Source organism: Macrobrachium nipponense, chromosome 6 (genome assembly GCF_015104395.2).
Source record: "Macrobrachium nipponense isolate FS-2020 chromosome 6, ASM1510439v2, whole genome shotgun sequence".
NCBI classification, from domain to species: Eukaryota; Metazoa; Arthropoda; class Malacostraca; order Decapoda; family Palaemonidae; genus Macrobrachium; species Macrobrachium nipponense.
Genome location: NC_061108.1, coordinates 103,302,543 through 103,328,487, shown reverse-complemented (window position 1 = coordinate 103,328,487; position 25,945 = coordinate 103,302,543). Strand labels below are relative to the sequence as shown.

The window sequence follows — 25,945 nt, the reverse complement described above, 5'->3', positions numbered from 1 at the left end:
TAAATTACGTCATGTGGTTATTGATTTGTATATAAAAGCCTTTGGAGTACGCCTCGCAGTAGATAGATCCTTGTCCTTTTTCGGCGCCATCTTTCTACTCCATGTCAAGCGATCTTGATAATAGGACATTTCCATAGTAATTATGAGTTTGAATACTGCTAACGGCTTGTGTTCGGTGGTACGTGGCGGAGGATTTTTCCATGAATAACACAACAGCGCCATGGACCTCGTTCGTGATCAAGGTCATCGTTTTCTTCATCTTGATTGTCCAAATTGGCCGTATTCCTGTCTTAGAGGGAAATGAATATGAGGGCAGTTGGTACGTTAATTGGGTTTTCAGACACTTTTAGGAATAAATAGACTCATTTGTTTAGCTAGTGTGAATATATTATGCAGATGGCCCTTTCATTGCGGTGGTGGTATCTGGCGATCAGATAGTGGTTCTGTCCTCGTTTTGTTTTGTTCAGTACTTGTATCTGGTTTTGCGAGGGTTTCGTGAAGGATATATGGACTGTATCCAGTCACAATTCTTGGCCACATAAAGGTTTCCAGAAAAAAGTATTTTCGTAAATTTGTTATTCGTGTTAATATTATTTGTTTTGCGTGAATCTGAGACTTCAAGTAAATGTAAACTGGTACCAAAAAAAAAAAAAAAAAAAAAAATGAATTGATGTTTAGAATATGTCCAGAGATATTTACGCAGGTATCAAATACTTACAGCTTCCTCATACCAGTCTCAATTAAATTGTATATTTTTCAGCGGTAGAAATATGTGAAAAGGAACGACTTAAGTGGAATAATCATAAAGTATTTTCCTAATTAAAGAACACGAGAGAAAAAAAGGCTAAACCCTGCGAGTCTCTTGACCTGACAGTCTTATGCCCGTTTTCTATGTGCACGTTGAGAGTAGTGCTTGTGAAGTGCTTTGGAATGTAGAAGCTCGTTGTATATTGATCTGTTTGACGTTTATCTCCTTGGATATAGCAGTAGCCTTGAGCTCCTGTAATGAATGTTACCAAGTATGGGTCTCTTTTCTTGTGATATTCGCATATCATTAATAGTTAATCTAATACACCTTGGCATTACACACACACCACACACATATTATATATATATATATATAATAATATATATATATATATTATATATATATATGCAATAAGACATGCAGATAGGACGTCAGTTTTAGCATCCAAGATACACTAGATATCACAGGGAATTCTGAATTCTGTTAGTGATGCTACTTGATTGGTTTCATAGCACACCAGTACCCTTATATATATATATATATATATATATATATATAATATATATATATATATATATATATATATTGTGTGTAAGTGTGTTGCAGGGTTGGGTCGTTGCGTACAAAAACCGTTTTTGCGTTTTTATTTTTTTTTTTTTAACCGGAATACATTCAGGTTACTCTACTACACATTTTTACAGTGTTCGGTTTTTAGTTGCGTATGAATGTTATCGTATAGCATAAAGTTGCTTGGAAAAGGTAAATTTAATTTTTCTCTTAGTTTTTTTATCAAGACCACGAACTGATTACCAACTCTCCTAGCTGGCACGAAGGATTAGCTTATTTTTTACATGGCTTTAAGGAACCAACTGTTACTAGCAAGGACCTACAGCTTTTGTGGGAATCCGGAACCACAACGTTGGTGTCGTTTCGTATCACCGTTGCGTGTTTTATTTTTAGGAATCATTCAGGTTTACTCGTACTACACATTTTTACAGTGTATGCGTGTTTAGTGCGTATGAATGTTATCGTATAGCATAAAGTTGCTTGGAAAAGGTAAATTTAATTTTTCTCTTAGTTTTTATCAGACCACTGAACTGATTAACAACTCTCCTAGGGCATGCACGAAGGATTAGCTATTTTTACATGGCTAGGAACCAACTGATTACTTAGCAATGGGACCTACAGCTTATTGTGGGATCCGAACCACATCGAGAAATGAGTTTCTATCACCGGAAATAAATTCCTGTGATTCCGCTTTGGCAGAGTGGGGAATTGAACCTGGACTCGTCCAATGAGGAACTAAAATAGCAAAGCGGGGATTATGTAGGTCTACAACAGAAACTCAAGCAGGAAGTGAGTTCGGAAACGTGTCTGTTGGCAGAGGGAAGCAGCAACCAAAACTGTAAACTGGGAATGGTTGATATCACGGAAGTTAATTGGTTCATCGTTGACTACAAAAGGGGGAGAGAGAGACCACTGCCCGGCTGTAATAAGTGAAACTGAATGAGAGAGAAGAAGAACAGGGTTTTTGTTAGACAGTTTGTGTTTGGTTCAGTCCTGTTAAGAAGAACAACCACCACCACCACCACCATGCCCGAACTCAGTTTATTGTTTGAAAGCCTAAAGCCCCGTCCACACTAGCGGGCACTGCTCTACTGGCAAACACTGCTCCCATAACCCATCGACCGGAGTATGGAGGCAGAACGATGTGACTGTCTGGTAACACTGCTTCAGAAGCGAGAGGCAAGATAAACAGTTGAGAAGTGCCCGCTAGTGTGGACAGGCCATAACACTTTTTTTGGGTGATGACATCATAAAAAGTATTGACCCCTAAAGTGAGCCTTCCTTATTCTTATTTTACAAACTATGAAGATCTCTGGTAATAGTAGCTTTAAATGACATATAATAAAAAAAAATAAAAGGGAGGATAACGTCATAAAACTTTTAACGGGGAAGGATTAAAATTCAAGTGTTGAAATATAATAATACTAAAAAACACTTCTGTTGTGTAAATAATATATTGACAATTTTGTGGAATGCTTAAGTACGCACGTAAGTTTACTTGAGGCAACAGTCTGGTAACTCAACGATATACGTAGGCAGCTGTAAAGTGAAAAAATGAGTTAATAAAGATTATTTAAATTTATTTCAATTTCAAGTAGCTGATCGTACTAACTACAGTACATTCGATATATCATTAAGCAATGTCGCTTCACAACATTCCAATGTCAAGTGTCAGGTTAAAGAGGGAATAGTCGATGGTTGGTGACTTGTGTCTTGGATTAATTCAAGGAGTACTTGGTGGGGAAAGGTGGTTGAAATCCTCGCCGTAGAGACAATATGGATGCCAAGCAGTGTCCCATCGTACAGAAATAACATTTTACTTTTTTTAAAGTCTCCACATTCCGTAGCTGTTAAGTGGCAAGCTAACCATAAAATACTGCAACAGATAAAAAATATCATGTTTTGGATCTACGTATTTTATCATTAAAAAGAATGCTGTATAGTTTAAACATCATCTCTGCATGATACAGTCTTAAAGTTATAATGAAAGTTGCTCTTTACAAACTCCAAATTCCTGATGACTAAATTTTCAAGATTTAATATATTTATAAAAAAAAGATTGCTGCACTGGCTGTCCGCTTTTCTGCCTTACACAAGTACTAATGTTAAATCGTCTGTGTTCGGCTAATAATAATAAAACTGAATGCCTTTTACCTTTCATAACAAAAATCCTTCATTTTCCTTATCTATTGCTTCTTTTTAATTATCAAGATAATAAGATTTGTATATATTTAATTTTTTTTTCCAGATCCACTGTTTCCTTGAAGTGGACGGGCGACCAGAAGTAAGTTATTCCTGTAAATGATAAAGTAGAATAAAAAAGAAAGAGAAAAACTGTAATTAGTATTGCTATGATATTGATAAGACGTTATGGGCTGTTGAGAAAGCCATATTTTCACACAATAATGATATATACTACCTGCTTGTACATCCACAGAGTGCAAAGTCAGCGAAAATGGGCCACGATGCCAAAGCCGAAGGAGATTCAGACGAGGAGGAAGTAAGTCTCTCTCTCTCTCTCTCTCTCTCTCTCTCTCTCTCTCTCTCTCTCTTCTCTCTCTCGCTCTCTCTCTCTATCTCTCTCTCTCTCTCTCTCTCTCTCTCTCTCTCTCTCTCTCTCTCTCTCTCTCTATCGATCGATCGATCGATTTGGGTGGAATAAGATTCAGATTTCGTGTCAGCTGTGCCGTAGCAAAATAACTTATTGCACAGTAAATGCACTACAATAAAATACCAATTTGAAAAGTTGTACTCTCAAACTTATTGTCTCTGTCAGGGCATGTCATAGCATCCGAGAAATTTCGTTTAAGCTTGCAGGAACAACTCTGCTAAAATAATTCACGTGGTTTTTGTGTTCAGATAGATTTATTTTTAAGATTTAACAATTTTTTACTCTGATTACATCACCAACACGCCATTAAAAATGATGAAGTTGTAGAGGCAGAATTCCCATTTAGTGAAAAATATCAATGTCTGCGCTGAACCAGATTAGATAACATTATAAATGTTTTGTCTGCCTGATTACTGCAGACACTTGTAGAAAACGGAATTAACTTTCTGGTTATTTCTCAAAGGATTTGAAGTTTTAAATTTATTTTGGTATATCTAGTATATGTTCTCATTCACAGATGAGAAAATTCAAAAGTTCTCAATGTCAAGCAGAAATTTGAACGTCGGTTGTCTTTTTTTGTAAACATAGGCCTTCCTTATTATTAATAGAAAGTTAATATGAAGTTTTTGGTAGAATGAAGTATAAGCTTTACCAACTAAAACAGAATAATGAGCATTATGTATGGAATGATACACCCTGTAAAATTAGTAATATAGTAATTTGTACAAAATCAAAACCATTTGTAATATATAACTTCTTGCTATAACCCACTTACATTGAGTGCCTCCAGTAACTTGGTTGTTAGCTTGTTCTAATATATAACAAGATTTTTTTTATGGTTAAAGCTCTGCCTAGTATATGATTTTGAGAAGGAATATCTCCGTTTCCTTCAATCTCTGTTAGTATGACAAACCACTTTCACAATCATAGTTCCCCCTAAAATTACTACATTATGTTTTTGTGCCATGTGCAGTGAAGTCCATGTCAATTAACAGGGTTTTGGATTTTGTTTTTATGAATCCACAAAACACCACACACACAGACACATTAATTATAGGTGTGTCCATGTTACATAAGGAATAAAGTTTAATATAAGTTCATTCATTTTTTCTACCCAAGTTTTAGTTGAACATGTAGTGTTTGGATTCAGAACCTTGTTCTTTGTTTCAATTTGACACTCGTCTCTTCACAGGAGTCAACTGAAACCGATTGTGGAAAAATTGTGGAACTGATGGGCCACGATGACCTCGTCGTGAGGCTCAAGGCGACAATAAAAGCCAGACGAAAATTAAGTCTCTATGAGATTCCCGAAGTTACGGGATTCATGGCAGCTGGAATCATCAATCCCGCCGTCGAAAGTTTGCAGATTAATAAGTAAGGTTCTCTTTTTCTTAGGAAACTTCAAGTGGGGTCTCCATTCTGTCACCTCAGTTATAGTTACAAATGTAATAATGACTGGGATAGATCAAAATTAAACCTGGTCAGAATGCATAACAGTAATAAATCCTTATAAACACCACAATCTACATTAAAATTTGTTAAACTTAAGGGGTCAAGTTATCAGTACTATTCCTATGTAACTACATAGTGTTATCTACAAAATGTTAATTTAAAAGCAGAAATGCTGGAAAATGATCTGGATGGAATACTTTAAACCTGAGTATTTGTTATATCTTAATATGTAATCAAGAAGATTAATAAAATATCACAAAAAATATTTTGAACATTTTGCAGAATTAAACATATGCGACATTATGATGTCCACAATAATCGTAATATTTATGGCTCTATATTTAGAGTGATATATATATATATATATATATATATATATATATATATATATATATATATATATATATATATATATATATACTATATATATTGTGAACTGTTTTGCACTGAACATAGCTCCAAGCATTATGGATAGGTCTTATACACTTTGAAAAGAAGACAATTCTCTTCTGTAATTAATATTCCTAAACCAATAATAGATCAGTTTTATCTCTCCTGACTTGATAAAGGATAATACATAGATCACCACTTGCCTGTAGATCTCTTCTTGTGGGAATTGGTCTTGCTTCCAATCAAGTGTTTTTTGTGATTTTAAAACATTGAATTTGATAGTAAATCCTTTGAGGCTCTCCTTTCTGGTGTATTCTGACAACTCTAAATCATTGTCCACTTTCATTTTTGGGAACTTTTTTTATGGGCCCTCATTTAATGCAACAGTTTGACCAGTTTTGCTTCTCATTTTGTTTATAGTTTTCCTTGAATACTTGGTTTCTAGTGATTATTTTGTTTACATAAGGTAATGAATAAAAAAACACTCTTGCTGAGTTTCCAGAAGTTTCTTTTGTCATAACTTTGTACTGTATGTATAATTACAGCACCGACCTCCAGTACGAGGCATTGTGGGTTTTGACGAATATCGCTTCAGGAAAAAGTGAAGACACAAAGGAAGTTGTAGGTGAGCAGTGTCCAATGTTTTAATACCCATAAAACCCTCTTTTCCTTGAATAATGTTCACTGAATGAAACTCTGCAGTCTATTTGTTTGGATATAAATTATATTGAAAAATTATATTGAAACCAATGCCGCATACATACAGAAAACAATCTTCATAGGCAATATTCAACTGGGAAATTAAAGTGAAATTAAAGATAAGGTCTTGAAAATCTTGAGATAATATGTATTCAACATACATTAAGTGTGGATTTTTATGGTTATTTTTTTACGCAAATTGTTTTACTATATTCTCAGTATGTTTGACAAATACTTGCTGCAAAATAAAGGTTTCTATTTCTATTTTCTGGGCTTACTACCTATTATGATTAACAACTTGAATATCCATGTGCAAGGTTTAGTGCCTCTTTTCTGTACCCAGACAAAAGAGAGAGTATCTAGTCTTCATTTAGACACTCACACTGCATATGAAAAATATGCAGCTGTTTCAGAATAACAGGATTATTATAGGAATATGGGAGATATTAATCTTAAATGCTTTTAAAATTTATTAAGATGGTGTGCTTACATGACTTCTGTTACATTATTTTAATCAGCAGAATAAGATTGGATGTGTTACCTTTTCTTGTCCCTGTTACACAGAACACATGAATTATAATTTACTAATACTACTAAAGTGCAAACAGAATAACATGAAACTTTATGGTAAAGTCCTTTAGTATGTGCATAAGCACACAAACAAACTGTCATGTGTACTAAATACATTTTTTTCCATTTTTTATCGTAATGTATTAATTGTGCTCAGAGTATGTATTACCACTGCTTAGAAACCAGAGCTTGTTCAGTCACACAGAAGGGAAGTGACTTAGAGACTAGATTTAAACTTTTTTTTTCATACATAACGTATTGTGTTTCCTTTGAATTGAAAGCTGTAACTTTTACTTAATCAAGATTCTTTATTTATAAACCTTTGTATTTGGTTTCATCAGATAGGGGATCAGTGCCCTTGATTGTTGGTTTACTGAATTCACCAGACCCAAGAATAAGGGAACAGGCAATCTGGGCCCTAGGAAATATAGCTGGTGACGCTTATGAGTACAGGAAACTCATTCTTGACGAGGGTGCCATGGCATTGCTTGTGGACCTGCTCAATGAAGGAAACTCGGTAAGGAAAAGAAAATTATGTTTTCTTTATGTTGAGATTTATAAATACTGTAGGTATGGTTGGCTGTTTTTTTTTTTTGTATCTCCACTTCTGAAGACATAATTGGTATTGCTTCTTGTAGTGGTTTACAACTTCATACAACTTACAGTGTGCTGTTTACGTGTACGTATTGCTATACTACATATATCTTACACAAGAAAAGAGAACTGGTGCTGTGTCTTTTGCCTTTCTTCATATCAAACATCATGAAGGGTATTGGTTTCTGATGCACTGTATTTCTAAACATAATACTTTATTTCACTTCATTTCCTATTGTATCTGTTCAATGAAAATCACTCGGTTTCATAGTTTGTTGATTTGTATGCCTCTGTTTAGAAGATTATTGAGAATTATTTATTTTGTGCAATTAATGTTATGATCCTGTGACTCAACAAACAGTAATAGTAGGGAATAAGTATTATCCATTAAAATATGAAACAACTATTGGCATTGCTATCTAAGTAAAACCCTTTCATTTGCAGCTGAGCTTGCTGAGGAACACAGCTTGGATGTTGTGTAACATAACCCGCCATAAGCCTATGGATTACAGTGCAGATGATTTAAATCTCATTTTAAAGGCAATTAAGTTCCTCTTGGAAAATTCCTGTCATGTCATCCAAAGTAAGTTGTTCCTTTCATCAGTTTTATGGTGTGTTCTTTGAGATTATACTTTAAATTAGTATTTGTCTGCTTTTTGTTGTATATGTATATCTAAATATCAGTATGTATAAGTTCATGAATACATATAATTAATGGGTTTGTACATTCATATGACTTAATGTTTCCACTGTTGTAAAGTCTGTAGAAATCAGAACTATAAAAGCTAGCAAAGATTGTTATTCATGATTAATCTTTGCAACTAATACTATCACTTTCCAAAGACCATGCCCACCAAAGCACTACTAACTGTTGTCCTTTTGCTCTTACTCCTATCAAGGAACAAAGATGGGCCTACTGCATTCAAATTTGGTACCATTAGGTAACGTGAATGACTACAAATGCATTTAAAATAAATATCTGAGTTTAACAATAGGCTAAGTTTTATTAAGGTCTATTTAAGGGGGCCTCGCAATGAAAATCTTTCCTGAGCAACCTGTCACAACATGTATCTGCCTGCTGTTGGCTTCCGTTGCCTGACTGAGCTGGTCCGTAATGCTACACCATCACTGACTGGCTCAGTCTGGCACCACCAGCTATGAAGGTTAGGTTTTGTAGACTACGATCCCCTTATTCCCTGGTCAGTAAGTTGAAAGGGCATAGGCCTCCTGGCCCCTGATATTGTGGGAAACTCTTGGGCCTCCATTCCCAGGGGATATCCCCCCCCCCCCCCCCCCCCCCCCCGTACTGCTGAGGGTGCATTATGACTTCTATATTGTGGGGAGCCTGTTTGTACCTATAGAAACATTTCTACATAGATGTCACCTCCGAAAGTTGTGAAAAATGAGGGGGTATGAAAAATATGGGTTATGACCCCTTTAATTTTGGATTTTGACTTAAATCTTCCTTTTGGGGCGAGGGGAGTCTATGGTAAAAATTTGGTAGCCGTAGCTTTCATAGTCTGGGTGTTTATAATGAACAAACAAACAGACAGACAAACACAAAAATTACCTTTTATGTATACAGGTAAGTACGTACGTATATGTATAAGTGTGCATGTATGTATGCACATTGTGTATGTATACATGATTATGTATAATTTGTGTGTAATGTTAATTTTCCTTTGTTTCCAATAACTGAATTATGGCAATACTGTCCTTCTTCATAGGTGATGCTCTTTGGGCACTATCATATATCACGGATGGACCAAACGAAGGCATTCAGGCAGTCATAGATCATGGACTTTGCCCGAGGATAGTAGAGCTTATGAAAAGTGACACAAATAAGGTCAGCAAAGCAGCACTGAGGACCTGCGGTAACATTGCCACTGGGTCAGATGTTCAGGTAAGTTACACTAGTGTTGAAATGAACTTTTTTCATACTTACTGAAGACCAGTTTTTAGTGCCTCAATTTTGTTTATTTACATTTTTAGAGGTTGCTTTTGGAGAAGAGAAAAATAGAAGATAGTCTTATTTCTTTAAAATTGAGATATTGTTATCTACATACTTAATAATAAGCACATGTAACTTTATAGGATATGAATTCCACAAGCTTCTTGTTAAATCTTGTTTTTGTCTCTTGTGTTTCCCAACTCATTGGAGTTCATTGGATACACAAAGTATTGTGAATCTGTGTATGAATATAAAAGTTTTTTCATGATTCCTACAAATCGCAGAGAAGCAGAAATCACTTATGGGTAGACTTGTCTTTGTTTGCTGTCATAGTCTTTGTACAGATAGGGTAAAAAGTAGCTGTGATCCAAAGACTTGAAGGTGTATGCAGTGAAAACTTGATGGAAATTAGAGGTGAATTAAGAATTTAATACATGTTCATAAAGTAGCCAACTTGCTACATACATATACATCTTGTAACTTCTCATAAAAGGGACGTGTGTAATGCCGTTGCACTATTACTTAGTTTAACCTTCAGTTTTTGTGGTTTTATCCTCAGACTGACGCCATCTTGAAAGAAAACACACTCGAGGTGGTAAAGCCAATGCTAGTAAGTGGGATTACTTCGGTGAAGAAAGAAATATGTTGGTTCCTGTCAAACGTTACAGCAGGAACGCGACAGCAAATCCAGCGGGTGATTGACGCTCATTTGATAGAACGTTTGGTCGATGTTGTTTCAGCAGTAAGTGTTTAGTAAATAAATGTAGAAAGTTCTGTAGACAGTGAGTTATGTTTCAAAAAACAATTGAAACAATTTATTATTATTCCATTATGCTAATGCCAAACATGACTTCATCAGAACTGAGAGAGAAAATCCCAGCCTGTGAGAGAAGCAGTATCAATTTTTTTTTTTTTTATATCCTGAATTTTTTTACTTGTTCTTCCATTAGTATTATTTACCATGTTACCTTATAGGCTCCTAAGTATAGTTTGCTAATCAAAGGTAACTTATCTGTAGTTTTGTCTCATTTACTGATTACAAATCCTTACTGGAATTTTTAATGAATTACAGGTTTATCACATGCACTTTTTTCACACTGAATATTTAAGATTCTGATTCTATATTAAAGCAAGAGATTATATGATTGTAAAATGTAAAACAGTACAGTAATGCTTTACCCTGTTCATAAAATATTTAGGGTAATTCTCATTTATGATAATGAAATATACCAGTTTTGTACTGCATTTTTTTAGTGTACTCGCTGTCTTGTGCTCAAGGAGTTACCCTTTTCATGGTCTATCCAGAGCTCCATGGTGACCAGACTAATGTCAAGGAATTCTTTTTTGCTGGTCTTGTGGCTGGGTATTGTGTCGTAATGATAAAAATTATAACACGTGATAGGGTATAAATGGACTAGGGATAAGAGGGCACTTTCTGTTATCCTCAGCAATAGCTGGAACCAGTTTACCTACGTCAAAACACACACGAAAAAGAAGTGGCTATGAACATATGTGAAGTAATATTTTTACACAAAACCAAAAATTGACCAAGAAGCCATTACTTTTTCTTGGTTATAACTGTAATGTACTGAAACCAGCGCTCCATGAATTATGCTCTTTATTTATCTGATTTCTTTACAGGAGATCATGGAAACATCTAGCTAACTGCATAATTTAGACTGTGGAGCATTGATTTAATTGTGTGTGAAAAAGAGTAAACCTGCTTTTTAGTGAGCATATGTCACAACGCTTCTCACGATTTATGATCGTTGATTTGGAAAAGCTCAATGTTTTGAAAAATTTATCATTCTGTTTAGTTTTATCTAAGAAATATTCCACAATTAATATTAATATAATTAGATAATCCTTTTAGATAATGATGCCTGTAATACCCTATTTAGGAAGCAGCCTACAATATACATTGATTCAGTGAGAATAAGTTAGCTAGACTGTAGGTAGTAGATATTGTCTGTATCCTTTAATCTGGGATTAGTATATATATATCCTTAAGGGTGAACAAAAATAACTTGGATTAGGTAGTAATCTAAATTAAGGTGAGAATTAAGGACATATCCTACTAGGCTATGGGCGTAGGCTTTAAATTTAAAGTTGCAGGTGCACTGTATTGTTTTTGGTGGTAACGAGCTCAGTTCACTTAAGCTCTATGTCCATTACGTGGGGAGGAGTGAGGGCTCCGATTATGTAATTACTTGGTAAGTGCATGTAAAATCTAATTTTAAAGTCATTTCTATACAAGTAATTAACAAGTAATTACGTACATAGCTGAATCCCACATTGATGGGGGTTAGGGTTCATGGACATGCACTACTCCAAAGCATTTATAAATGAAAATGAATTGAAATAAACAAAAGTTAGCATTTCGGAAATGCTTGTTGTAACCTTACCAGGTGAGAAAGCTAGAGCAGGAAGATACTGCCTTAGATTGTTGCTCATCTCGACCTGTAGGGACATGACTGTAGTGTTAGTTGTCGTCCCTACTTCAGTGGGAACTTTGCGGTCAAGGAGTACTCTGATGACCGCCAAAGTAAAGACCAATGCCCCTATGGAGGAGTGATAATGGTAGTTACATTTGACAACATCTTCAATAATTGTGAGAGAGAGAGAGAGTTTACGGATCTTCTTTGAGCCGAGACCTTCACGGGTGGATTTTTTAAATATCTACCATGAAAATTACTTGCCAAAAGTTGCAAGGTACCTAGTGCAAAAACTACAGACTTCATATATCTGGCAATACTAGTCTGTATGGAAGATATGGTTAGATTATATCCATACCAAGAGCCTAGTCAGAATTTATTGGGAAACACTTTTAAATTTTCTTATCCCTCTTGAAGACAAACGCTTTGCAGTTACAACATTCATGGCATACAAGGCAGTATTAACAGAACCGTTGCTCTGTGGACTTGGGATTGGCTCTAGTAATAGAAGTTGTCATTCCCCTTCTTGTGTCCTTTGCACTACTACTACATAGACTTGCTCTTGAAAGGTTCCAATCACTTGGTCCTTGAACAAGGTGCTTAGACTTCGATTAGCCTCTCAATTCAGCGGACCTGATACAACCACAACTCAAAAGCTACAATAGGCAATCTTGATTGCATTAGCATCAGGAGCTCGTATTAGCAAACTGGGCTCTCTTAGCTAGGGGCGATACATCACGCAAGCAGCTGGCCATCAATTATTATTGTCCTCTGACCTGTCATTCCTTGCCAAGATGAGAATCCTTTATGAAAGAAATCTCTTATACAAAGTGGTAAACTAGATTTAGCAGACAAAACATTATGCCCAGATCAAGCACTTAAGGTTTACCTAGAGGTCATGGCAACATCCCAGAAGGTCCATTTTTTCCTATACTCTAGCAACAATATTGCCACGAGCCCAAACAAGACCAGCTAAAAGAGAATTCTTTGATATTAGCCTACTTATCATGGATCTGCGGACAGACCATGGAAAGGGTAACTCTTTTGAGGACTGAACAGCAACTATCAAAAATAGGCTTTTCCTACATCATAACCTGTTATTTAATGACTTAGGAGTCTTACTCTAGTTAGCCAATGAATTTTCCTGTGTTGGTATTGCATTGGCCAGTTCAGTGATATTTTCCATGCTTTAATTTTGCACTTTCAACTTGAGTATTTTTAATTTCATTTGTTCTGTATTTTGTTGTATTTTCATACTTATGTAATCTTTATATATATATAATATATATATTATATATATAATATATATATATTATTATGATATATAATATATATTATATATTAATATATATATATTATTATATATATATAAATATACACACACACACACACCACACACACAAAACAACACCAACACACACAACATATACACTAACATATATATATATATATAGATATATATATATATATATATATATATATATATATATATATATATATAACATAGACAATACATATACATATATACATAACAATATATACACAAGATTATATATATATATTATTATAATTATATCTATATATATATATATATATATATATCTATATATATATATATTATATAGTATATAATATCTATATATCTATATCTATATTTATATCTATATATCTATATCTGTATATTAATCTATATCTATCTATCTAACTGTCTATAATGTATATTTATCATTATATTATATATATATATTATATATATATAGATAATATATATATCTATATATCTACTATCTACGATCTAGACTGTCTAAATGTGATATGTATATAATTATATTAATATACAACACACACAATATACTAATAAATATACTATTATATAATAAGTATATATATATACATATAATATACATATACATACATATACATATAAAAATACATATCATATACATATACATACATATACATATACATATATATATATATATATATATATCTATATATATATATATATATATATATATTATCCTGCTTTTCCCCACACCATTATTATTATTGGATTTATAAAAATGTCTGAAGAAATATTTCCTTAATTTAGGGATATTCGTGTTGTTTTTATATAATCTGGTAATTATTAAGTTGACTTGGCAACTCAATAAAAATTGATAATCTGTGAGCTGACAAAACACATTAAACATTTAATGTTGAAAACAGCTTTTTATCCAGATAGTAGACACTGTGTTTTTCCTTTAGAAATAATTCTATCTTGACCTAATTCATTATATGAGTTACTTCCATTTGTCATTGAATAACAAAAAAAGCACATAAGCCACAAAAAAATAAATTTTTCAAGATCCCTTTGAATTTCTTAAGAGTAAAAATATTCCTCATAATTATTTTCATGTCAGATCCATTTAAAAACAATCCAGATGATACAAATTAGAAAAAGACATGTCTTCAGTACTATCTTCTTCCTCAGGGTCCCTTCGAAGTCAGCAAGGAAGCCATATGGGCACTGTCAAATATAACTTCAGGTGCTGATCCCAGTCAGGTCAAGGCGTTGACACAGGCTGGAGGAATTAAAGCTCTGTTATCTGTCCTTGACAGTAATGTAGAAGGGCAACTCTTACAAGTAGCCCTAGAAGGAATATCCAACATACTGAATGTAAGTTATGTCTGTTGTTAAACCTCTTGCACACATGCACCTTTCACTTCAGGTCATTTTTACCAGATATATTACATATATGCATTGGCCATAGTGCCTTCTTTCAAGTTCTTGACTTATTCACACATTTTGGATACACTTGTCACAATAAATTTTTGAATCTAAATGAAATTCAAATAAAAAAATACCCCAACTTTGGCAAGTTAAGCTAAACCACTCTACCATGAAGAAATTAGTTATGGCTATTTCAAATACTACATATACTTATGGTAAAAATAATCAATAGATTGTTTACACACATATTCCAGCCTAGAACACAATTTAAGCTTAAAATTTATGCTGTGATGTTTTAGCCTCGCCTGAATATGCCCAAATGTGAATAATCCTCACTAAAAAATGTTTCTTCATATTATATAAACAGAGTGAAGAAATATATACGTATTTATATTTATATTAAACATACAATGCACACACTGCCTCTTGCATTGTTTCAGCTTTTTATATTATAAACATACAATGCACACACTGCCTCTTGCATTGTTTCAGCTTTTTATATTATAAACATACAATGCACACACTGCCACTTGCATTGTTTCAGCTTAAGTAATTTTTGGTGGTTTTTGTTAATGAAAAAGGGGAAAAATAAATTTGACTATTGTCAGTTTATGCAGCTTCATGTAGGTTAGGAAAAATTATTGTAAACCAATAGAAAATTTTGAAAATAAAAATTATTGTAAACCAATAGAAAATTTTGAAAATAAAAAAAATGTTAAAGTTTATAAAATATAATAATTTGTAAAATTATTTAAAAGCTTTAAATTTTTATAAATATGTATTCTCTTATATGTATTGTACTATGACACACTAGTACACATTGTACTGAAGTTTATTTTTCAAACTATATAAAATATAAATTTATAAAACAATGCTAGTTGAAAAAATATTTCTCTAATTTTACAAATACTACTCATGCATACGCAAGGAGATGCTAATATGCATCCACCTTCACTTTGCGATATTGAATGATGGTGATGAGTGGTATTGAACGATGATAAGGATGATTATGATGATTCAACAAAATACGTTGATGCTGTTCTTGCCCTACAGTTCTTACATTTAATATATATGAAGACATATACACACACACACACAACAGAAAAATGTTGTAGATGGTATAAAACTTCTTGAATCAGAATTTCATTAAAAGTTCTAGAGCGACCATGATTGGAAATTTATCATCACTCAGTTTATTAACAAATATGTAGTTGATAATTGTAAATGAATTCTTCACTATCCTTACAAATATTTTGAAATCTTAAAAAACCAAGTTTTTTTTGGCCTCAATTCAAATGAATTGGTGCATAGAATAAAAAGCAAGCAGTCCTAGTATGTTTCAAAATTCAAATATCTTCTTGTATCATAAACTGAAGAATTTTTATGGCTGTAATTAGAAGTTATTACTAACTTTATTTAGTGTATTCATTTGGCTGTGGCACTTTTGAAAACATTATAATGGTATTTTTTATCTTTGATATGTACACTCGACAAGAAAACTGAAGATACAGTTTTCATTAGCTTTCGTTCATCCAATTTCCCATTTGTTTTTACTGAAAAGACATAATATCGCCAAATTTACTCTAGAATATGAAAATATACTGCAAATTATATCATATAAGTTAAAACTGCAAAACGAAACCGTTCAGATACTTAAAAACACGATATATGTCCGAAGTAATTGGAATATATCAGATGGATTCGTTCATAGAGATCTGGTAGATAGAATGTGAATTTCTGATTTTAGTACTGTATCACGACGACAATAATTACTCGTTTTGCTTCATGAACGGAGGTATATTGCCTCATCATAAGTGGTGAATGCAATTATTTTAGTCTCTACAAACTTATGTTTGTATTCCAAAGGGATTAAAGTTAGTTGACGTCAATGGCACTCAATGTTGCGATGGCTAAGGTAGGTTGACCAAATCTAGTTGCATCCGCAAGAGCGTTTTCTATGATGTGAGGAGGAGCCCTAGAACTCCGAGCGGGAAAGCGCAAGTCACTGGATACTGGCTACGTAACGGATTTCACACTTTGATTACTTTGACGTTGACATGGATCGAATGCTAGTTGCTGTTTACAAAGCTACTGTCTTTAAATATAAATCTTAATTAAGGTTAAAGTAGCATGTCAGCTCAAAGATTTTCTGGCTATATGCTCCCATTACAGAGCAGTTCGTAGTAGCCTACAGCCCTACACGACTGCATTTCTTTGCCGCGAGGCTGAAAGATCTTCCACGATATAAAACTTTAATTGCCTGTGCAATACATATTGAGTTATTTGTGGTAATAAATATTTTTTTAATTAACACAGCTTTTTTTCGAAAATGATTTGTGGATGAAACCCGATTTTCAAAAGTCAAGACTATATCAAGAGAGCAAGAATGACAGCACCCTGTGTCTAACATTTTCCACGTCTTTTTACAATCTTTGAATGCTACGGCAACTGTCGAATGTAATCAAGATTAGGGTAAGAATTTCTTAGAGAATTAACTTGAATATTATGATCCTTCAAATTTTATCTAGCATAGTGCAGCACGACCTTGGCAGTCATATCATATCGCGCAAGCATAGGCCTATCGATAGAGATACTTAATTCATTATATTTTCTTCTGCCTTTCCCCCGTCACAAGTCCGTCTCCAGTACTATAATTCTCTCTCTCTCTCTCTCTCTTTCTCTCTCTCCACTTCTAAAACATACTTTAAAAATATATATATATTACCACTCAATCTCCCAAAGAAAATATAAAATTAAGTAGTTATAAGTAGGCCTAAGCTTTCACATGAGCAAATTTTGCTTCTCTCTCTCTCTCTCTCTCTCCCAGCTTTTAAAACACATTTGAAAAACTATTATCACTCAATCTCTCAAAGTATATAGTGAATTAAGTATCTCTATAGATAGGCCTATGCATGCGCTCTCTCTCTCTCTCTCTCTCTCTCTCTCTCTCTCTCTCTCTCTCTCTCTCTCTCTCTCTCTCTCTCCTCTCTCCACTCCCTCTCTCTCTCCTCAACTTTTGAAACATTTGAAAAAATATAATCTCTTAATCTCTCAAAGTAAATATAATTAATTAAGTATCTCTATCGATAGGCCTTAGCTTGCGCGCGCTCTCTCTCTATCGTCATATTTCATCCTTTACTGTATTGTTCCTCATGATTTCCACAAGTACTGCCAAAATTTTAAAACACTTTCTCTCATTGTTTAAGATCCGTCTTCAATTACGTATGAATGTAACGTGTTTAGTGTCAAATATTACTTATAAATAAGGATTCACAGTAGGTTTTAAAAAAGGATGATCGATATTCTACCCTCAACTGACGTTACCAAACTAACATTAACGAATAATATAGAGCCTGTTTCTACATTCAAGTATAAATGATTATAGGACCTCAACAGAATCTTTATGGTGTAAAGTTGTTGGAAATCTAGAAAGCAACAATCGCTACGATTTTGAAGCTCCGCCCCCTTTCAAGAGTTGCCAGGTGTGGCATTATTGAACAATGTATGTCCGAAGATTTAAAAAAATTGTATCTTAACTTTCCTTGCCGAGTGTACTCGCCCCTAATATTGCATAAGTATCGGACATGAATAGACCCAGTTTATTTGCAATAATAATTTCAATATCAGTGTCAAAGCAGTAGTACTGGAAACCTCAAGTGAAATGAATTAACATCAGTATATGTCTATTCGTTCAGTGATATCTAATTACCTATATACATGTACTATATTAAAATCAGTCTGCCTTCTAAGGGAATGATGTTTAAGAATTGATTCATAAAATGTAAATATGAATTAAAATTAGCATCCAAAGGGTGTACCTTATTTTTTTTTATTCTGAAATTAACAAAGAATTTCTGTATTTGAAGTTTATTATTACAGTGATTTTGTGATTCTTTTGTTAATTTCTAAATCGGTCTAGAGATTTACTTTACAGTGCAACTTAACAATGCATTCAATTAGATTATCATGTGGTAATGTATACAGAGTACTAAAATCAATTTTCCAAATCAGTTAATATATTTATTATTTAAGGTAACAAAGCTTCTAAGATCCTCATAATGTGGTAACATTGGTATACTGAGTACATACTAAAATCATAAGATCATGTAAAATTACTACGACCTTCAGGACTAATAGTACTTGAATGATCAAATTATATCTTCTGTGATCAATTACAGTTATTATAGTTTAAACTAAATAAGCATAACATAAATATCTTTATTAATGCAATTTAATGAGCTCATTGTATATGATATACATTAAAGGTAAGTTATATGAAGGTGCCACTTTCCATGGCTTACTTGAGCATTTTATATTTGAGGCCACCACTCGAACAACCGTCTATCTGCACAAAACAGAAATCGGAGAAAAACGCGATTGAAGTTTTGCAATGTTTACGTTATCATATTTCCGTTATTATTTATGCTATGACTTCATTCTTTTTTTCAAAATGAAGCTAAACGCACGCTCTTTACAAATATGTGTGTAAATATTATCTGTCTATCCAAACTGTACCTCAAACAACACTATAACTGCAAAAAACCGAAGTTTGTCAATATTGGAATGCATATATAAGTGATAAGTATGGATGGTATGATGTCATTTTTTTTCTTCAACATTATATGAGCCTAGATTTTAGAAACTTAAATGATTAAAAACTAGTATAATTATATAATGATGGGAAGAAGAAATATAAAAATTAAAAAACTTTATTGTATAAGAATGGTGGTCTGTAAAATTATTCAGTTATGAAACTCTCCTTATGACACGTCTTTGGTCATCATTCATAGTAGGCCTACGTGGTGCAATCACATAACTACATACCCAAAAAAAAATGTGTTAGGTAAAGCATACTAATGCCATAAAAGCATGGTAGGATGCAAGATTTACTAGCACCATTTTTTTTGTATTACACATAATTATGCATAAAAAAAAAGAGCATGACTAACTTTTTTTCCCCATTTAACACATCTGACTACCCAATATTGGGAACAGTAATGATAGGCTAATAGATTTTAAAATCCAGTAAGGTATACTGTTTGGAAGGTATTTTCACTGGTTTTTTACCATAAAAAGACCGAGGAGTAATTACGTGTGCACTCACATTATTCTTTTCACACTGAGTACTACATTCTACTGCGTTGTTTCAATTTCATTCGATTCCTTATGCTTTCTACTCATAGTTGATGATCACAATAACTGTTATTTTTGTCAGAAACAATGCTTAATGAAAATTATAAGGTTAACCACGGAACACGAGAACTTGACAGCCAAACTAAGTGCCCTTTAAATATGACGTCATACCAAATCAAAGAACCTCATTGGTGGACGCATGCAGATAACGTTTTGTTCGACAGAACATTATCCGGGCTCCTTTTCCATCGAATAACCGCTTATCTGCAAATTTTGCAGATATACTGCTGTTCGATTCAATTTCATCCCAGGCTCTTTCACTCGAATAACAAATCACAAATATTGCTCATATATAATTCTAGTTACTGTCAGTCTCTCTAGATTATGAACGTGAAAAACATATTTGTTTTACAATTTCTAAACACTAGTATATAGAAGAATAGTTGCTGGATTCGAAAGTATGTATAACTCAAAATCCGAAAATTTGCAGATAGACGGTTGTTCGAGTGGCGGCCTCATTTAACATATACATATATTCAAATTATTATTCTTTATCTACAGGTAATATCAAATTTCTAGTAAATATTCATAACCTTGACTATATGTAGTCTTTTTAGCATTTTTCCTTTACAAAATACATACCCTAACATTAGATAACTCACTCACTCACTCCGGAGGCTCTGTGGCATCTTGCTGCTTGCCCTAGACTTCTCCACGTTACCCCTGTTGAGTGCTTCATCTCTCCAGTTATTCTCAGGATCCTTCACTCCCAATTCTCTGAAATTGTCTTTCCATCTCATCCTCAATCGTCTCCCTCCTACTCATCCTTCCGTAACCACTTTAAGGGCTTTACTTTTAAACTACCACCTTCCTTTTTCGATGAAAAGGCTGCTTGTGAAATCCCTTTGTTGAGCAGTACTGTATTTTAAAAACATAGGCAAAGCTCCTCCATGAAGAGGAACTGTACGGGAGGGTTGGTACCCCGGAGGTGATAAACAAACTTTTCATTCAGATCCGAAGACGGCTATTTTACTTCTATCCCACTTTATGCTTGTGTGTGTGTATTATATATATATATATATATATATATATATATATATATATATATATATATTATATATATATATATTATGTAGATATATATATATATATATATATATATATATATATATATATATATGATAGATATATAGATAGATATATATATAGATATATATAGATATATGATATAGATATAGATATAGATATAGATAGGTATATTATTATCAATTAAAAAATTCCCCTTCGGTACATATATGAAAATATATCATTTGGGAGGTAAAGTGAATTTAGATATTAAAGGACATTTGTAGCTTGAATTGATATATAAATGGATCACGGTTTGATGTGATAATTATTCATATATATATATATATATATATCATATATATATATACCATATTATATAGATAATATATAGTATATATATATATATACTATATATATACTATAATATATATATATATATATATATATATATATAGGTATATAGGTATATATATATATATAGGTATATATATATATATATATATATATATATTATATATATATATATATGTATATATATAATCACTTACACAAATGTTTTGTGCATTAATACAGTTACTACAGCAGAGTCCAGCTGGCTTTACAGCTAAGCCCGCCTACTGATTACGTCACGACCATTCCTTGAAGCTGACTGGTTGAAACTAGCTTCGAAAAGTTCTTTAATTTGTGGTCCTTTCCATCTTTATTTATTTGGCAATGGTTGTTTTGCTGAACTAAAATACGTTGTGCCGATTGTAATATAATAAGACGATTCTGTCACAGCTGTGTAATTCAAACACACCCAGCAGCCAGGAACTTGGAAACGTGAGGTCTTAAGTACAAAGACACTTTTACCAGTATGTAAATAAGACTATATTATGCATTGAAGAACTGAAAAAAATGGACCACTAAAATGTTTGGCATGTTTTAATGTTCCAATACTTACATTAGTTATGCGGTTCTCTTTTAATTTTATTAAAGTATTCGTTTCCAATTATTTTCACACTCCGATCATCTTCGTCTTCGCAATGAAGACCTGCCGTGATGAACTTCTTTGTCGAAGAGTCAGTTTAAAAATAAGGCCCTAAGCATTCAGCCCTTTTCCATTCTAACCACATGTCCAGCCCAACATACTCTCTCTGATCATAAATGGCAGTTGTCTGGTTAAATCTCTTATTTCTTTGTTGTGCCTCCAAATAACTTCATTTATATCATAAATAGGACTTGTTATTCTATGTAAAATGTTATTTTAAAAAACCAGTAGTCTCTGTTCTTGACATTTAGTCAGTGTCCAGGTCTCACAACCATATAGTACTACTGGCCTGGTAATGGCTTTATAAATTCTTAATTTGGTAGGTCATGTGATGTTTTCTCTCTAAAAGGTGATGTAGAATTAAAAATTTGTAGAACGACCTTGCAAACCATAGTAAAGGATTAGGCAAATGAAATTCCACATTTTTATTAAAGAATTATTACATAGCGTAACATATATGTGTGTGACACTTGTTTAAGGCGTCGTTCACTAGTCTACTAGGGCAACATCAAGGTGGATTTCGGTGCCTGTAGACTTGAATTTTGGTTAAGGTCGATTTTTTGGTTACTGTCAATCCCCAAGGGAAGGAACCCTCCCAGTTACCAGGGGCTATCTGTAAGTGAGGGTTTGCATATATAAAAGATCATACTTATATATTTTTCTCTCTCAGACATGCCATGGCCTTGATGAGTACGAATTAGTGAAAGAAAGCATCCTAGAGCATGAAGGACTGAACCTCTTGGAAATTCATTTGCACTCTCAAATTGAAAGTGTTAGTAAGATGGTAAACGACATTTTAGATCATCATTTCCAAGATATCACAGATGATGCAGCCTCTGCAGTCTCATGTGATGACGATCATGAGGAGGCTGAAGAGGAGGAAGAGGAGAAGGCAGAAGAAGAAGAGCAAAAGCCTGGAGAGGAGGAGGCTGTTGCTGTGGTTCCAGTAGAAAACAAAACTTCTAAAAAGCCCAGCAAGCCGCCTAACCATGCTGCTCTTAAGTACACCAAATCATAGCTACCTGCATCTTATCCTCAAAGGGAAAATTTTGTGCTGCCAAGACACTTTCGAAGCAGGGTTTATCAACAAATCTGATGAAGTTCATTCTTTGAAAATATCTTAATTCTTTAATTGTTAATTTTCTTCTAACTCCTAAGTGTTATGTTTATCGTTAGTGCTTGTTCACAAAAAATGTTTTTCAGATTTTTTTAAATTATCACATTTCTTTAGAATACTTTGTGGCTACTTTTTTATGAAGTTATATCTTTCTTATATGTATGTATTATATTGTATTTTTATAATCTAATACATAATTTTTAAGGGTACTAACAAGTTCACCTACATATGGGAAATCAAAAGACCAAAGGCGCTTGGTTTAAAAGTGAGGAACTACAAAATGTACAGACATATGCTCGAGTCACTGTGGACTCATATTTCATATTTTCGGTCATGAAGATTTCGACAAGCTACCTGCCTACCAAAATGTGTGATATTTTTGTGTAAGTTTGTATTACCTGTAGCTTAGGTGCAAAAATCGTGTGCGATTGACAAGATTAAAGACATGCTATTTTGCTTTGTCTTATTAACCATGACTTTGTGTTAAGTACGATATAATCTACCATTAAAATAGAAACTTTCTCTCTCCTTGTGCTGTCCAAAGGCAAAGTTTTTAATATTAGATTTCTAAATATATAAGTAGGTAAACGAAGAGAAATACAAAAAAATTACTTAAAAGGTTGATTTCTAATGTGTTCACATTATATACATTTCTTTCTTTGTACTTTACACTAATGTGTTAAAAAATTTTGCTGCAAGTTATCCATCAACACACCGGAAATGAAATCTCCTCTTAGGTGTCCCAAGGCTCCACTTCTGGTTGCTGCCACATGCCCAACAGAGTGGCCAGCAACCCTTCTAAGGGCAAAGACAATCTCCCTCCCCTCTTGGATTGGCAGAAGACTGTTGCTCCTGTCTGGGGACCTTCAGCTGGAGCTGCTTTGGTATACCAGATGAGGGTTTTGCTGGACCTGAACATTTAGTAACAGGTGGTCCTTTCCTGAGGGTTTGAAGGCACCCAGCAGGTGAAACGGGAGTCCTGACAGCCCTCCCGACAACATTCTAGGCTGCCTCTTCCTTTCCTTGAGGAAAGTACATTGGTCGCAACCGAGTATGGAGACCAGGTATTGCACCACTTTAATCTTTTTTTTTCTCTCTCTCTCTCTCTCTCCTCAAATTGCCATGGAGAACCAAGCCAGCAAGAGGTGGAAGAATTCAAAGGGGATTTCTTCCAAGAGCAAAAGTGCCTTGGTTGCATGTGCATGGGTAAGCTGGAGCATGCTAGGTGAGAAGGTGACGTAGGGTGCCACCCTGTTGTACTGAGAGCAGCCTGTGCACACCAATTCCATTGTAGCTCAGCAAAGCTACAACTGAGTAGATGTGCACAGCTATCCTTCTTAGCACTTCAACAGAACTGCTAGGATGAGGCTACCCTGAGCTGCACCCTGCCCCAGGTTTGGCAGCCTGGAGCAGGGGGACCCAGAGGGCTACACAATACTGATCCTAAGAGTTCATGATAGAAAGTCGAAGGGGCAGTCCTCATGTCCAAGTGGGTATCTGCCAAAGCACTACCCCTGCCAGAGCTTTGAGAGACGTACTACTGGGCTTGAACTTTCCTTCTTCCTCTACCTAAACAGAGATAGCATCTGAGGGTGAAAAGGAATAAGGAGACCACAGCAAAATAGACCCTGTAAGGCAGGGGTGTGCCTGGCCGCATGTGGCCCTCAAAGGCTTTCATTGCGGCCCTCTCTCCTAAAAATAGAGCTATAGTGTGGCCCTGAGAGAGAGAGAGTGTGTGTGTGCGCGCCTCGAACTGAATATTCCGAACAACTACTCTCTCTGTGTTTTCATCAACAACCCTTCCTCAATAACTGATGGTATGAGGGGTCATCATTATCAGTAACCCCTTTCAAGACCATTGTAAAGACCGAACCGATCTTTATTTTTAAGGTTGGATGTTTACAGTTTTTACACTCTCTGCTATGCTTTGCAGTATAGCTGTACAGGAATTAATATAGTTCTGAGTTTATCTCAAGACTTAAGTGGTGAAATCAGTGTGTTTCATTTGTTGTGGTTGATTTGTGATTACCGTTATTCTATATATTTTGCTCAGCAGGAGAGATCTTATTGTACTAATAATGGCTTCTACGAGTAAAAAACGCAAGATTTCAGAGGAAAACCGGAGTTTTCAAGAGAAATGGACAGCAATATTTATGCATTCAATCGGGGGGGAAAGCATTGTGTCTTGTAGTGCCATGAATCCATTTCTGTTTTAAAAGAATATAACATCAAAAGACACTACATCACAAAGCACAAAGAATATGAAAATATGACATGTAAAGCATGCAAAGAAAAAATATAATTCTTGCAGAAATCTCTGAAAGGACAACCATGACACTAGCAACCCTCAGTACCAGAAGTATGGTGATAAGTTGGCAGTCTTACAAGAGGAATTTTCAGTAAGATTTGGTGACCTCAAGAACCATTCACAAGCCATTGAAGTCTTTGCTTCTCCTTTTTCTGTGGATGTGACAGCAATTCCTGAGGACATACAGATGGAAATAATTGAACTACAGTGCACTGATGAACTAAGAAAGAAGTTTGATGATAGTTCAGTATACGAGTTTTATAAGAAGCATGTATCAGTAACTGTATCCAAAACACTCTGCTCATGCAAGGAAAATGAGGGCAGTGTTTGGTAGCACATATGTTTGTGAGCATCTCTTTTCAAAAATGAATCTGGTTAGAAACAAGTATAGGTCTGTACTTACTGATGAACACTTGGAATGTACCCTACGTGTAGCCACATAATCCATACACCCCGATATGTATTGATGATTTGGTGTCCCAAATGCAACATCAACCATCTCACTAGGGTAGCCTTTCATTTGCTCATTAATGGTTAGGAAAATGTGTGTTTGATCATT

General features: G+C 34.1%; 1 protein-coding gene across 7 annotated transcripts in view; it reads left to right on the top strand.

Annotated features, from left to right (window-relative positions):
• LOC135216772 (uncharacterized) overlaps positions 1-23,532 on the top strand; it is a 77,916-nt gene extending 54,384 nt beyond the window's left edge. For all 7 annotated transcript variants that reach the window (XM_064252249.1, XM_064252247.1, XM_064252254.1 and 4 more), the window contains 10 exons: positions 3,564-3,599; positions 3,753-3,815; positions 5,119-5,300; positions 6,314-6,393; positions 7,379-7,554; positions 8,076-8,214; positions 9,359-9,534; positions 10,142-10,324; positions 14,491-14,676; positions 22,632-23,532. In XM_064252249.1, coding sequence (XP_064108319.1) covers positions 3,564-3,599; positions 3,753-3,815; positions 5,119-5,300; positions 6,314-6,393; positions 7,379-7,554; positions 8,076-8,214; positions 9,359-9,534; positions 10,142-10,324; positions 14,491-14,676; positions 22,632-22,979 — 1,569 coding nt within the window. In that variant the 3' untranslated portion in view covers positions 22,980-23,532. The remainder of the gene's footprint in view (positions 1-3,563; positions 3,600-3,752; positions 3,816-5,118; positions 5,301-6,313; positions 6,394-7,378; positions 7,555-8,075; positions 8,215-9,358; positions 9,535-10,141; positions 10,325-14,490; positions 14,677-22,631) is intronic.
• Positions 23,533-25,945: the final 2,413 nt, after the last annotated feature.